General features: G+C 41.1%; 1 protein-coding gene across 1 annotated transcript in view; it reads right to left on the bottom strand.

Annotated features, from left to right (window-relative positions):
• The window catches only part of ADAMTSL3 (ADAMTS like 3), a 160,354-nt gene that overhangs the window by 52,307 nt on the left and 93,295 nt on the right, over window positions 1-14,752 (bottom strand). The window contains exons 8-11 of the mRNA XM_089538311.1: window positions 14,030-14,187; window positions 10,705-10,816; window positions 4,753-4,891; window positions 2,677-2,727 (exon numbers count right to left, since the gene is read on the bottom strand). Of these exons, the coding sequence (XP_089394437.1) occupies window positions 2,677-2,727; window positions 4,753-4,891; window positions 10,705-10,816; window positions 14,030-14,187 (460 nt within the window). The remainder of the gene's footprint in view (window positions 1-2,676; window positions 2,728-4,752; window positions 4,892-10,704; window positions 10,817-14,029; window positions 14,188-14,752) is intronic.

Here is a 14,752-nt window from a genome sequence, read left to right as displayed (position 1 = left end):
TAAAAGTCCCAGGAGCATGTTCCAGGTGGGACAAGGGGGTCTGTGGGCAAACCAGTGCAGGAGATGCTTTCCAGAGTTGGAGCCTGTCAAAGAAGGCTTCCCCAACACTCCAACAAGCCTGAAATGCATGGATCCATTCCAAACGTTTTCAAGTGTGTATGTGCACACATACGTGTGTGTGTATGTGTGTGTAACTGTGGAGGAACATTTTTCCCCTGCACATCCTCCCCAGTTTATTTCAAAAGCATTCTCCATCTGTTAAAACAGTCCAGTTGTGCACTTACAACTTGAATTACTGCTCCACTCTTACTGCTGTGTGCTACTGGGACTTCCACCTCTCCCTGAAACAGGTTCCTCATTTGACTAATGAAGGCTGCCCTGGGTTCTGGAGAATCATAAAAGACAACTTCACTGTCTATAAGCAATGGGTACGCAAGGGACTGGGGAAGTGGGTGAAGTCAAACTCCATTTAAGCACTTTGTCTTCATTTCTATTGCGTGTGAACACATTAAGTACTGTGGGGGCTCACATGGGGAGGCTTATGGTACTGAATCAACCACAAGGGTTGGAGGAAGCAGTTCAAGCTAGAAGGCTAAAGCCAAAGAGGTGAGCCTGCTGTAGATCCACAGTCATTCTTTTGGGAGAGAAGTCATGCACACTTCCAAAATGAAATCAAGTCCAGCTCAGTAGTCAGGCAAAACAAATGTAACCACCTTAGGAGCAGTTATTGGGGGCAAGATGAGTAGCCTGCTGGGTCTTACTCATGAACTCTCTTATCTGTTTCCATCTGTTGGAAGGATACATATATATCATACAACTTGTTCTAGGCCCTCTAAAGTAACCTGCTGCCCCAGGTATAGCAGAGTACGGTTAAGAAGTGATATGATAGCCCTGTTTAAGTATTTGAAGGGGTGTCATACTGAGGATGGAGCAAGCTTGTTTTCTGCTCCTCCAGAGAATAGGACACGAAACACTGGAATCAAGTTACAGGAAAAGACATTCTACCTAAACGTTAGGAGGAACCTCCGGAGAGTAAGAGCTTTTCGACAGTGGAACACATTTCCTTGGAGAGTGGTGGGATATCCTTCTTTGGAAATTTTTAAACAGAGGCTGGATGGCCATCTGTTGGAGTTGCTTTGATTGGTGTTCCTGCATGGCAGAATGGGATTGGACTGGATGCACCTTTGTGCCAGATTTCCCCATGAATGATTTGTTGCTGGATATTCCCGGGATAAATCCTCTGTAATCATGATGTTGTCTGAAAATCTTGGGACCTAGCCAGGAAAATGCTTTTTTAACCCAAGCTTTCCCTGGCAAACTCCCAGTGTGATAGTCCACAGAGCTGGAAGAGACCACAGGGGCCATTGAGACCAACCCCCTGCCATGCAGGAACACTAATCAAAGCACCCCAACAGATGGCCATCCAGTCTCTGTTTAAAAACCTCCAAAGAAGAAGACTTCACCACACTCCGAGGCAGCATATTCAGCCATCAGGAAGTTCTTCCTGAGGTTTAGGTGGAATCTCTTTTCCTGTAGTTTGAATCCATTGCTCCTTGTTCTAGTCTCTGGAGCTGTGGAAAACAAGCCTCTTCCCTCTTTGATATGGCATGCCTTCAAATATTTGAACATGACTATCATGTCCCCTCTTAACCCTCTTTTCATCAGGCTAAACATTCCCAGCTCTCTAAGCCATTCCTCATAGGGAACGGCTTCCAGACTTTTCACCATTTTGGTTGCCCTCCTCTAGACATGCTCTAGCTTCTCAACATCCTTCTTGAATTGAGATGCCCAGAACTGGGTACAATATTCCAGGTGAGGCCTGACCAAAGCAGAATACAGTGGTACTATCACTTCTCTTGATCTGGACACTATACTCCAATTGATGCAACCAAGAATCGCATTGACTTTCTTGGTTGTCGCATCACACTGTTGACTCACGTTCATCTTGTGGTCTACTAAGACTCCGAGATCCCTTTCACATGAACTGTTGTCTAGCCAGGTGTCTCCCATCCTATATCCATACATGTCATTTTTTACATTTAGTACTTTTAAGACTGGGGTTGTCATTGTGTTTTCGATTTATAGTGCCCCGAGGATGAACCCATCAAAGGGTTTTCTTGCCAAGATTTATTGAGAGAGGATCTTCCATTGCCTTCCCCTGGGGCTGAGAGTATGTGACTTGTCCAGGTCATCCAGTGGGATTCCATGACTGAGCAGGGATTCAGACACTGGTCTCCTAGAGCCTAGCCTAACACTCAAAGCACTGGATCACACTGGCTAAGTTTGGGGAGGGGTGTATTAGTTATCACTAGAATTCCTCTCACTGAAGTTGGCATGTGAACCCTGCAGTGTTCAGTTCAGAGCATTCATTTAATAATCCCTTTTCTTGAAGTTGACATTATTTAGTTCACTGCTACAGAACAGTCAACAGCTGGTAACATTACTAATGAAGCTTCTGCATTTAAGGAGATGTTTGCTAATAGCACATCATGCATTTAAATGCCATGTGATCTCATTTTCAGAACCAATGGTCATTCAGGCAGGCAGTCAACTGTGGCCATTGCCATCTATGGCAAACAGTTTTTAGTCTGTTTTGGGTATAAACTAAAGGCATTGTATTATACTATCAGTGGAATGAATGCTCATCTCATCCTTTTCACATGAGGTCATACATACCGAGGAAGTGGCTGGAAGTGATCGTAGGGCATGATTTCTTTAAATCCATCACTGCAAATAAAACAAAAATGGGCATTATTTCGCAACTACCAGAAAATAAACAGATAGCTTGATAGCTAGCTAGCGACAGATATAATATGATACATAGATTCACATAGAGTCACATACATTACAGTTTGGGGAAACAACCTAGTTGTATGCTGGTCTTTTTCATCTTGCCTGTAGAATCTTGACCATGAAGTCAGGCTTTGTAAAGACATTAGTAACTGAGCTGGCTTGTTGAGACATTTCTATATCATTTCCAAGTAAGTATGTACAATATGCACAGGCATCAAAGTCTTATGAAAGCACAAAAGAAAACAGGAAGTTGCAAAACATCTGGAATAAAATCTGAAAGTATGGCCTTCTGTCTATGAATGATGTGTAGAAGAGCCTGGAAAAGTTACCTTTTATTCTCTTTTGTCTTTTTACTGCTACTGCTTTCAAAATCCCCAAGCCTACAGGGAGATTCTGGAAGTTGTAGTCCAAAACAGTAATATTTCCATGCTCGGGCTAACTGAATAGCAATCTTTGTCTGCTAAAACACAGGTATCAGTTTAAGCCCTGAGTTCCACCATAGCAATTGACATCTAGGAATCTTGCACTGGAGACTACACAGTAGATCTGGATTTGGAATCCACGCTCGCAATTCCAGCACAGGCCCGACACCCACAAGATGGAGTACTAAGAGACAAACCAGAACATTTACCCCATAGCATCTTAGTGCCTCCATTTTTATATTACTGATATTAATGGCAAATGCTCAAATTACATGCTCCCCAGCCACAAAGCTCCCATCCTATTGCCAAAAGATTCTGTAACCTTTTATGATCTGCATTCGAGTTTTGCCAGAGTAGGTCTGTAGAGCAGGCCTCCTAAGTTCTAAGCATCTAGGCTTTTGAGGGGGTCTTTCCTGCTATCAATGATTAAGTTCAACTGGGATTAGAGGAAGCAGGACAGTTTAGTTATAGGAAATGAAATCCACTGAGAGCATTTCCTTTTTTCCTTCTTCGATATACCTCTGGCTCTGCCAGCTGGCATTTTACTGTGGGGTTCTGGGCTAGATACTACTGTGTTATTTTAAGATACTTTAGTAGAGCCAGGAAACAGCACCAGACAGTCCAACAGCCAGCATGCCTTAAATGTCACAGTGCAACTCAATATGGTCTATGCACACTGCAGCAGCCTCTAGGAAATTGGCAGCGGTATCATGCGGTCTTTGCACCACAAGCATCTTTCCTTTTCATTGCATTTATTTGTTTTATTGAAATGTATAACCCTTTGTGAGGGGAGAGAGAAGAAACCCTTGACACTGGTGTCCAATCAAAGGGAAAGAATACAAGACATTGGGCTCAGCCGCACAGTGGGGCGTTCTAGAACAAAAGTGGAGAATGGGTGGCCCTTTGGATGAAGATCATTGATCTTCAGTTTCCATCAGCCTTAAGTCAGAATAGCCAATGGTAAGGGGTCATAAGAGCTGTAATCCAACACCTGGAGGGCTGAACATTCCCCAACACTAAACTAGAATGTCTTGAGATGTGACAAAGTGTGCCTTTAAAAAAATTAAGCCACCTTGTGGGATGCATCTATCTCTCTATGCCTCATGGAGCCAAGAGTCCCATACAGCATTGACATGTTTTCTCTTAACAAGATGGGGGAATAACATTAACCTAAGAGGGTAGTAAGTCCCAGAGTTGCAAACCTCCATTTCTCTTTGGCATAGTGAAATAATGAGATAGACAATCATCTTTGATGTGATGGGCCACAATCTTTTCTATGACATCCTTTCAGAGCAGGGAAGTAACCTGATCTCACAAAATTGTTGTTGAGGAATACACCAATGAGAGGAATACTTGAGAATTCACAGATAAAGATCCCATAAGGTGTGTGTCTTGAGTATCTAACTCACCTCACCCCCAAAGGGACTTGGATACAATTCCTCATAACAACGATGGCCATTTGCTATGGATACAACGACTTATTGAGCCCACCATAACTTAAATGCCAGCATTTTATTTACACAGTGGTGATACAAACCTTGAAGGACAAGGATCCATGTTGCATTCCTTCAGTTTAGGCTTTGGTTTCTTATTTTCTGGGTAGTAATTGCAATACTGATCTGGCACAACACGCTTTGAACGGATATCCACACACTCTGCAGAATTCAGCTGATAACCTATAGCGGGATATGGGAGAGTATTAATGCATTTATTTGCAATTTTCTTTTTACAACTTGTTTTGCATCCATTCCTTTCTTCAGTCCTTTGTACACACTTCCATTCATACCCTCCACAAGAGCTTAGACAATTACTTTCAAAAAGTAATGCATTCCTGTTAGTCATTATAATGTACAGAACAGTAATCAAATATCATTGCATCACCCTTTCCCTCTTCTTTGCTTTTCGTTACTTTAAAATGCCTTTGGATTGAAAACCTCTCCTAGTTTAGGTATTATTCCTCATTAATAACTTTTGCCTATACTTTAATGTTGCTTGGCCACACATGTCAAATTTTCATCTATGAAATATTGGACATTATGAATTTCATCCCACTCCTCAATATCAAAGCAGGTAAATATGTAGCTTGTCACTCATTATTTCAGAGGCAGGCAGGTTTTATGGAACCAGGGGATTTATTTTGAGTCCTGCTTCTCACCAGAGGTTGCACCCCCTCCAGTGTTGTCAAATACACGGCAACTGAAAATGTCAAAAATACAGAAGAAAACATTTCTGAAGGCCATTGGGAGGAAAGCTCTAAAACAATCTGTGTGTATCCTGTGTGCCTTGTTTTAGTGAGACAATGCAGTTTGTTTTAGTGCTGTGCTGCCAAGTGTGGTAGTAGGAGCTCCAGGAACCATAAAAACAGATATAGGGCACATATTCACTGTAGAAATCATGCAGTTTGACAATACGTTGACTTCCATGGCTCCATCCTACAGAATTTGTGAGGCACCAACAGTCTTTGGGAGAGGCAGCTTTGTATAGTGGTTTGAGTGTTGGACTATGACTCTGGAGAGCAGAGTTCAATTCTCAGCACAGCCATGAAACCCACTGGGTGACCTTGGGCAAGTGACATGCTCTCAGCCTCAAAGGAAGGCAATGGCAAACCACCTCTGAACAAAGCTTGCCAAGAAAACTTCAGGGTAGGTTTGCTGTAGGGTTGCCATGAGTTGGAACACAACATGAGTTGTGAAGGCACACAAACAACAAGGACTGTGTAAAAATACACAGACCAGGATTCCATAGCACTTAAAATGGTGTCAAACTGCATTATTTCTACAGTGTAGATGCACTCGTAGTCTTCATTTGGTTTTCAGGCCTCCTGTTGCTCACCTCTGCCACAGAACATTCACAAACCACTTCTTTACACACACAGTCTAACAGTCAACCAACACTCCTGTCGCACTGCCTACTGATGCACCTCTTTCCTATCAAAAGCACACAATCCCACAGGCTTTGAGGGCTGTGCAATGGCAACTTTAACAACTCCTGCACAGTTAGCACGGTCATAAACATTTTATAACCTCTCTGTAAGAAAGCCCAAGTGACTTGAGAGGATACCTTTCAACCAAGTGAAACCACAGGGCTCAGCAATAGTGCTGAATATATATAGGAGGCTTTTGCTGATGATCTTGTGCTTTCCTTAGAGAACCCAAGAATATTGAAATGTTCAATTTAGTTTTGTAGGAATATGGTGAACTGACTGGATTTAAAATCATCAAAGACAAAACAGTTATCTTGACTAAAAATATGATGTTGCATCAAAACCAGTTATCAGAGAAACCAGTTATCTGGCTTTTGCCTGAACCCACTTGGGAGAAGTAAGATTCTGCTCCCCTGCCTTAAATGAATGAAAACTACTTTTGCATTTCATTTTACATCAAGGGAAATAAACCAAGGTGGTAGGAGGAAATGGGAGGAGAAACTGGTACATTTAAAAAGCAACTCAAAAAGCAGGACGATATAAGATTGATCAGCACTGCCCCTGGCAAACCAGGACAGTTAGAGGGTATCACGTAAGTCCAAGAAATACAAATCAAATTGTTTTGCTTAAACCGGAGGACCAAATGAAATCTGTCAACATTCCATCCGGGTGTCGTCCAATCTTGTATCTGTTGTGGCCAAATATTGTTAAATTTCAGGTTAAACTAAATGCATGTTTGAATCCCTGATCACAGGGAAAACTGCAAAAAGAGAGTCTGTTAGAAATGCTCAGGACAACCATAAGCCTAGTGTTTGTAGAGATCCAAGCATCATTTCTGCGGCAGGATGATATAGTCTGCGGCACAGATATAGTCAATTAGTGTGTCTATTCTGTGGTTCCAAGCAGCATCAGAAACAACCAAAACTGGAAGCCAGAATTGCTGTTAAATGCAATCCAGAAATGTCACTAAAGCCACAAACATTCTAAACAAGTCTATTCTTAACAGAGCAAAGGGAAGTGGGAATAGAAACAGAGGAACATGAAGAAATTAGCAATTGAAATTATACATTTATGAACTCTTTCTGTTGCATTCTTAACTTCTAGAATGGGAAGGTAGAGAGGGAGGGAGGAAAAAACCTTATATTCCTCCAAAGAAACTCATTCAAGTGTGAGGCAAAAAGGAATTCATTCATATGAGATCTCTCTCCAAGCAAACAAAACAAAGAAACAAACAAGGACACCTAAACAGGCCAGAATTACAAGAATAAATAGACAAAATAGAGTCAAGAAAACCAGCAACACCTTTGTCTGAATCCTGTAGTGTCATGTGCCCTTTAATGTTTCCCAGATGAAAACTGGGACACACATGGCCAACCAAGATCAAAATGTTGTCAAGATGGCAAAAGCCATTAATGAGAAAGAATAGAGAGACTAAGGCCTGTTACAGACAGCCAAAACAAAGCTGCTTCGAGTCACTTTGGAGGTATGGTATTTCAATGATACATGCGTCCTAAGAGTCCAAAGGCCGCACCAAAGCCATGCTCCAGTCCTAAGGACTGGAGTGCAGCTTTGGTGAAGCTTCCAGACTCTTAGGATTCATGCATCATTGAAATACCATACCTCCAAAATGACTCGAAGCAGCTTTATTTTGGCTGTCTGTAACAGGCCTAAGAGATGTTTGCTTTTGCCTGACCCTACTGGGAAGGGCAAGATTCCATCCCCTTCTCTCTCACTGAGTGCAAAGTACTGAACTCACTCTGCAGAAATAGAAGTAAGCTCAGGACAAAGAGGAAAGTGGGAAGAGGAAAGAGAAACTGGGCGATTTTAAAAGCAGCTGAACAAGTGGGATGAGAGAGGATGAATCGAGTTGGAGGGCATGGTGTCATACATTACAGGTTCAAAGGTTCTCCTGCATAAACTAAAATATAATTATACAGGGAAATGAGAACTACAAATAAAAATGGAGCTCTGGGCCAGAGATATTATTCCATGAGTCAGTCCTCCTGAGCAAGCCAAAAATAGCCCAGGAAGAAAGAAAGAAAGAAAGAAAGAAAGAAAGAAAGAAAGAAAGAAAGAAAGAAGAGGGGGGGAGCAAGGAAAGCAAAGCAAATCAGAAAGCCGAAACACAAAATGTAAATATTGAACACTTTAACTGTTTATTTATATGGGACATGCATGCCTTCTGAAACCCTTGACAACTCCATCACAGAGAACATGACTCTGCACACGAGAGAGAACCATTTTGAAAAAATAACCAACCCAATGAGGAATGACAGTGCACTTAATCCCTTTTCCCCATTTTGTTTTTAAAACGATTGTCTCTAAATATATCCAGATCATTTATAAGCAGGCAAAAGAGGCCAAATGGAAGCTGACGGTGACCAAATAACCTTATGTCAGAAGTGTTTAGGGCAGTGAAAAAACAGAACAAGAGTCCTGAAACAATCTATTAAGAGTCACACTGAACTGACATTTGGGAGTTATTTCTTTTGGCTTTTAAAAAAAAAACCTGAAAAAATGAGAAATCAATCAGGAAAATAACAACCCGGTATTTTTTTTTCAGGATTCAAGACAGTTCTTAAACTTTGTAGTTTCTGGAAGAGGTTTATTTTATACCAGGGACCCTTTCACACTAAGCAATTATAGTGCTATCATTCCAATAACTGCCATGGTTCCAGCCGAAGAGGTATAACATCCCACCAGACTACAAAACCCAGAATTCCATAGGGTGCAGCCATGCCAGTGAAAAGTAGAACCACAGAACTACCACTAGGTAGTATGGAAAAAAAAGGCTGATCTGCTGGCAGTTGTGGTGACAATGCTCCAAACTAGCATCCTTTAAGGTCATCAAATTTCTTTTTCTTTCTCGGACATGACACTTCAAGGGCTGCCATCATTTTTATCGTTGATGGTGATATTACTATTACGTTTTACCCACAACTTCTCTGAAATACCACTATGGGAGGTGTAGCTATGAAGGGGATGAGGGCATCCCCCTCCCAATGAAATATACCTTTGCATAACTTTGGACATTAATCTGAGACATTACATCTTACATCACATATTGAAATGGATCCTTGAGTCCTTGGTTTTCCAAGATAGGACAGAGCATTATAAAACACTGAGTGTCAAAGGATATCCTCCTGAGAGCTACACTGAGGCTCTACTGTCTTTGGTCCCAGTTACAGAACCCTGTCCTAGAGCATTGCAATGGACTTTATTGGCCACTCACACTCAGGGGTCAGCCATATATGATCATGATTGTAGACTTCACTACTTGAAGAATATGAAAACTGGTAGAAGCAAGGCCTGTTTCAACTGCTTGTCTTTAACAAACACTGACTAGCTAAGATGTTCCATTCACCTTGTCCTTCATGAATGCATTCTGCCAAATTAAGGAGCCCTTTCTATTTGTTTTCAATCCCCTTGGTGACAGTCTGGATAACAGGTCCAACAAATGATCCAAGTGAGGTTGAGGGAACCATCAATAATGAGACCTTTGCCTTGAACCTCTTTTGACTGTGTCAAGAGAGAATACACAAATCTTAGCAGGCCTGACTCAGAATTACTCTTCAGTAACTCAACTTTGTTCCTTATGATCCCCTCTGCCAAAGTGTCAGGTTCATCATGTATCGGGCTGGCACAAACTTTGTGCAAAAGAGATGGGAACAGGCCTGTTAGTAGCTTAACAGCTTTGGAAAGCCCAACTGATTCACTCTGACCACACATCTCCTCATTTGCACATTGTTAGCATAATATTCTTTGGGTGCTTTTAAGCAAGTTGTATCCCTCTCAGTTTCAATTTCTTTCATCTTTGTTACGAGGACAATAACACTAGTTGGCCTTTCAAAATTATTGTAAAACAGAGGCAGGCAAAGTGTGGCCATGGGGCTACATATTGTCTTGCAAGGCTCTTTTTGCAGCCCTCAACTTTTTCCACACTCCCCAGATGATGTGTTTCTGCCTCCTGAAATCCTCCAAGGGTGGCAATTCAGTTTTTAAACATGTTGCCAGCCCCCATGCATTGTTTAACATTAAAAGTACCATTTTTTCCAACCATATGGAGACTTCTGGCCATTTCAGATTTGGGTTTTTTCCACCTTACATTTTTATTACTCTTTTGGTAGGCCTCTGGAAGGTCCTAGGGACAGAAACTTGGCACTTGGGGCCACTACAGTAGCCCACCCTTCTTATTAAGTCTATTTGAAAAGCACTCTGAAGAATCGCACGATATAAAATGAAGTGCTGATTATAAATCCTCCAGCCCAGCTACATTTCAGGTTTGTACTTGACACAGGCAACTCAATTTCTGATGCACCCAAAATGTTCACTAGCATATCCATAATAACTTAACTGGCTGCAAATGCTGGCATTCTGCTCTCTCTCTCTCTCTCTCTCTCTCTCTCTCTCTCTCTCTCTCCTTTTAAACAAACCAGGAAGAACCTAATATTACAACACAGCATGGATTTATAGCACTTTTTAAAAAAAGCTCACAGTTAGAAAGCTGTAAATCCGCCACTTAAAATCCACAGCTGTACACACTCCCAAGCCACATCCATTACTCACCTCCTCCACATGTCACAGTGCAAGGGAAGAACTCAGTCTGTCTCCACTGATGACTTATGGGTTGATAGAAAAAGAACTGAACCACGCTGTCTTTGGGGGCAGTATACCTGGTCTAAAGAGAGTTCCATTACAACACATTTGTATACCCCGTGCCAGCACTCTATGGCCTGTTAGCACATAATTCAAGTACAAAATGGTAGTGTAGAAAGCCACATGACAGAAGGCAAGAGGAAATAAAACTATACAGGCAGAAAATCTGGAGCACCACAGTTTCAAACAAAAGGTTTGGGTTATCATGTATTTATTATCTTCTACCATTTATATCTATATCATGGCTCCTATTCATGAGCTGTCATGGGTTAGAATAGGAAAGGAATTGCTATACCCACTCCATTTCCCAACAGAGATGACCTGAAAGATGAACCAAACCTCCATGATGACACCTGTTTGCATAAACACCTAATTCCTAGGATCACCCGGCCCAAGAAAAGAGGGCTTATGAACTGGAAATGCTTGAAGTTAGGGATCATATGTGAAATCATGTGCTTGGTGGAGAAGGGGGCATGCTTGCTTCTCCAACAGAGAAAAAAGAGCATTGTTATTAAAGACTGAGCTTAAGATACCTGAGAGGTGCCTTGAGTCTCAGTTTTAGAAGAAATTCATTGTATAAATCAAGAAAATGAATAAATACGGTGTAGTGGACTGAGCAACCCTCTCTAACCTAGGATTGCCCCAATTCCTTGGGACAACAACTCCCATTGGTCTCAGCCAGCATACTCAGTGCTTTAGAGGATGGGAGTTGCAGGGCAATCTTTCTAGACAGACCCACATTGGGTAAGGCTGGTTAGTGGGCTGCGGTAGAATTGCAGGGATCACAATTAGCCATGAAATTCATTGGGGGACCTTGGGCCAAACATTCTCCCTCACCCTAACCTATGTCACAAGAACTGCTGTGAAGATTAATGCTGTGTTTGCGAGAGGGAGAACCTTGTACGATGACCCTGAGGACCTTTAAGACAGGATGGGATTAAACATGGGGGGGGGGGTCAGTCATCCTGTTTAATGATGAGATCTGATGACTTCAAAGCATGCACAGATGTTTGTAATTTTTTTGTTAGTTCACTAGAAGTCTTATTATAATAAAGATTTTGATATTTTTTTATGGCCAACATATCTCTTTTATTATTATTATATAAGGGGCAAGGTCTTTTCAGTGCTTGCCCCACTGCCCTGACCAAGAAAGCCCACCAAACCGTCACATGGATTTGAGAAGGCTGGAGGGGGGGGGGGGAGAACCCACCGGTTCTGTGCACAAAGTTCTTGAGATGTAAGGGTGGTTGTTGATACTGCTGTCTAATATCAAAATGCTCTTTTTTATGTTTGTATGGTTGACTGGACGTTCCGGTTGATGGCTTTAACTCTTTGTTGCACTGTGTGCCTTCTAGTAGCTTTCAACTTCTGGAGACCTAAAACATCTCTATCATGGGGTTTTCTTGGCAAAATTTGTTCAGAATTGGTTTGCCTTCATCTTCCTCTGAAGGTCAGAGAAAGTCATTTGCCCAAGGGCACCCAGTGAGTTTCCATGGCTGAGCAGGAATTCAAACCGTGGTGGTAGGCTTTAATTCTATGATTTTAACTGTATATTATAATTTTACATATGCCACAGTGGGAGTTAAGAGGTGGGGTCTCACGATGCTCAAAGTCCATGGGTCTTTATTTCTAGTGATTTTTTAACAAATTAGCTTTTAGCTGTGATCCTAATGTATGTTCACTTACAAGCAACTTCTGCTGAAATCACTAGGTCTTCAATTCTGAATAAATTAATTTAGGATTGAGCTGTTCATACAAACTCTGCCTATCTTGCCAAACCAAACTCCCTCTGCATTTTAAACTGGCTATCGTATTCTTCCTCTTTATAATATCTGAACTCACTTGGATAGTAAATTGTGCTGAACAATAGTTTCTCTTTTCCACTCCAAGTGACTGTTATATATGCTTTTGCAATGTGGTTTAGTATCGTGGGGATAACAGGTGGTCTATAAATGTAAGAGTATTAGAACTTTTAAAATACTGGCAAGCTGCAGGCATTTCTATTACATGCATACTAACTTCATTTCCCTGGAATTGCAAGGCTAGGATCAAAGGACATCGTCCCACCTGGACACATTGTGCGTGTGTGTGCCTACACACAAATTATAGTATCTGGTGAGTCTTTCAGAGATTTTTGCAAAGATCTAAAATGTAAGTGCCCTTGAGTAATATGCAGCCTACGTTTTCTCCCCTATCCTAGCAGAGAATACGAGTGAGGAAAAGAAACCTGCTTTTGTGCATCTTTTTGACAGACAGAGATGTTGCTTCAGAACATTTATACTGAAGAGAAATGTAAAAGAGGAATTTTTATGGCCACTGCTGAGACTGAATTCTGGAATTTGTGGGGCAGCTGGTCTGAGGAGGCAACTACAGCCATTTGGAGCATCACAAGGGCTAAGTCCCATTATCAGTTTCCAGAACGTTTGCTTTCCCACACTCTGTGTCACTTCGTTTATTGAGTTTCTTCTATTACCAGTTCCTTTCCTGTGTCAACACATCAGAGTTTGGGAAAGTTACTTTTTGGACTATATCCATTCAGAATGTCCCCATCAACATGGTTGGCTGGTCTAACTCTGGGAACTGTAATCCAAAAAGTGATTTTTTAAAACTCTGCAGCTGACTACTGATCTTTGGATAGGTTTGGAACCTGTCTATAACCTACTTGCCTTTTGTGCACATGTATGAGCTGTAGGAATGCCAAGTACCAGGTACAGAGTCTTTTCCTGGCATGCCACTACATCTTTAAAATGCCTTCCCTTAACAAAATACATGATCTCTCCTTCCTGAACTTCAGGAATATATTAAGAACTACATTTTCCAGTCTGCATTTGATTGCTTTTATTGCATTGTGTTTTATAAATATAGTTTCATCTGCTGCTGTTACCTCTGCTGCTATTTAAATGTTTTACTCGGTTGTTTTTATTATTTATGTACTCAATATTGCTTGTAAAATTTTATTTTGTCATTTTAACTGGTTGAAATCTGTTTGGAGAGCACATATTTTTAACCCCCAAAAGTGTTCTATAAATCTACTTAACAGATAGTATTAAAATAAGCATCTGGCACTTTATATATCATAATTTAATTGATCATCTTCTATCATCCTCTTTTCTTTTTTAATATCTAAAAAAGGGGAAAGGAAACTCACGGCACCTTTATGATTGTTGATGTTTTCAAATGGAGCTATTTCAGGAGTGGATTGAAGCTGGGTTGCTGAATGAAACATGCATCTTACCTTGATAATGAAATCTGCTCCGAGGGGCCCTGGGATTTTTATAGTTTCTCTTTCTGAGCCCTTCTGAAATTCAACCGTTGTGTTTTCAATGATGAAGATCCCAGGGGTACCAAAGCTGTGTTCTCCCCTGTCTCCATGTAATGTCTTTGATTCAATCACTGAAAGGTGGGAAAGGAGGAAACGCTAGAGTTCACTGGGTTATGATGAATGTTTGCAGGGCAAAAAAGGGAGATTTGCTTATACAGAACACAGGCTGCAAGAAGTAAGTGGCTTAAATAACAGTTAAAAAAGGCTGACAGTGGAGTGCAATATTTTTCAGCAATAGCAGCAGCTGACACATGGTAGGAGATTAACCATAATAGCCATTTAATTTAATCCTCTGCAAAAAAAAAATAAATAAGTTGCCACACTATTTATCTTATATAGAAGCCAAAATATATTTTCATATGTTATAAATAAAAGCAGAGTTTGTATGGGTTTGTGGTCAGCTAATAGGAGTGAAATTAATTCCTTTGCATGGATTTACAACAGGAAGGAGAGGAGAGAAGAAAGAAAGAAAAAGACATTAAGATAATGTCTGTCACCTAAACCCACTGAACAATGAGCTCAGCTTAGTTTGTGGATCTCGCAGGCCATGATATTGACAGGACAGTGTTCCTCAATCACTGACTGGGGACAAGGAATTGCTTGAACTGGACAAAAGTTTCAAATCTCTGAAGAATT

Source organism: Sceloporus occidentalis, unplaced genomic scaffold, assembly GCF_023333645.1.
Source record: "Sceloporus occidentalis isolate IW3139 unplaced genomic scaffold, rSceOcc1.0.p SCAF_9, whole genome shotgun sequence".
NCBI lineage: Eukaryota > Metazoa > Chordata > Lepidosauria > Squamata > Phrynosomatidae > Sceloporus > Sceloporus occidentalis.
Note: the sequence above shows the minus strand (reverse complement) of the source record. Positions and strands in the feature narration are given on the sequence as shown.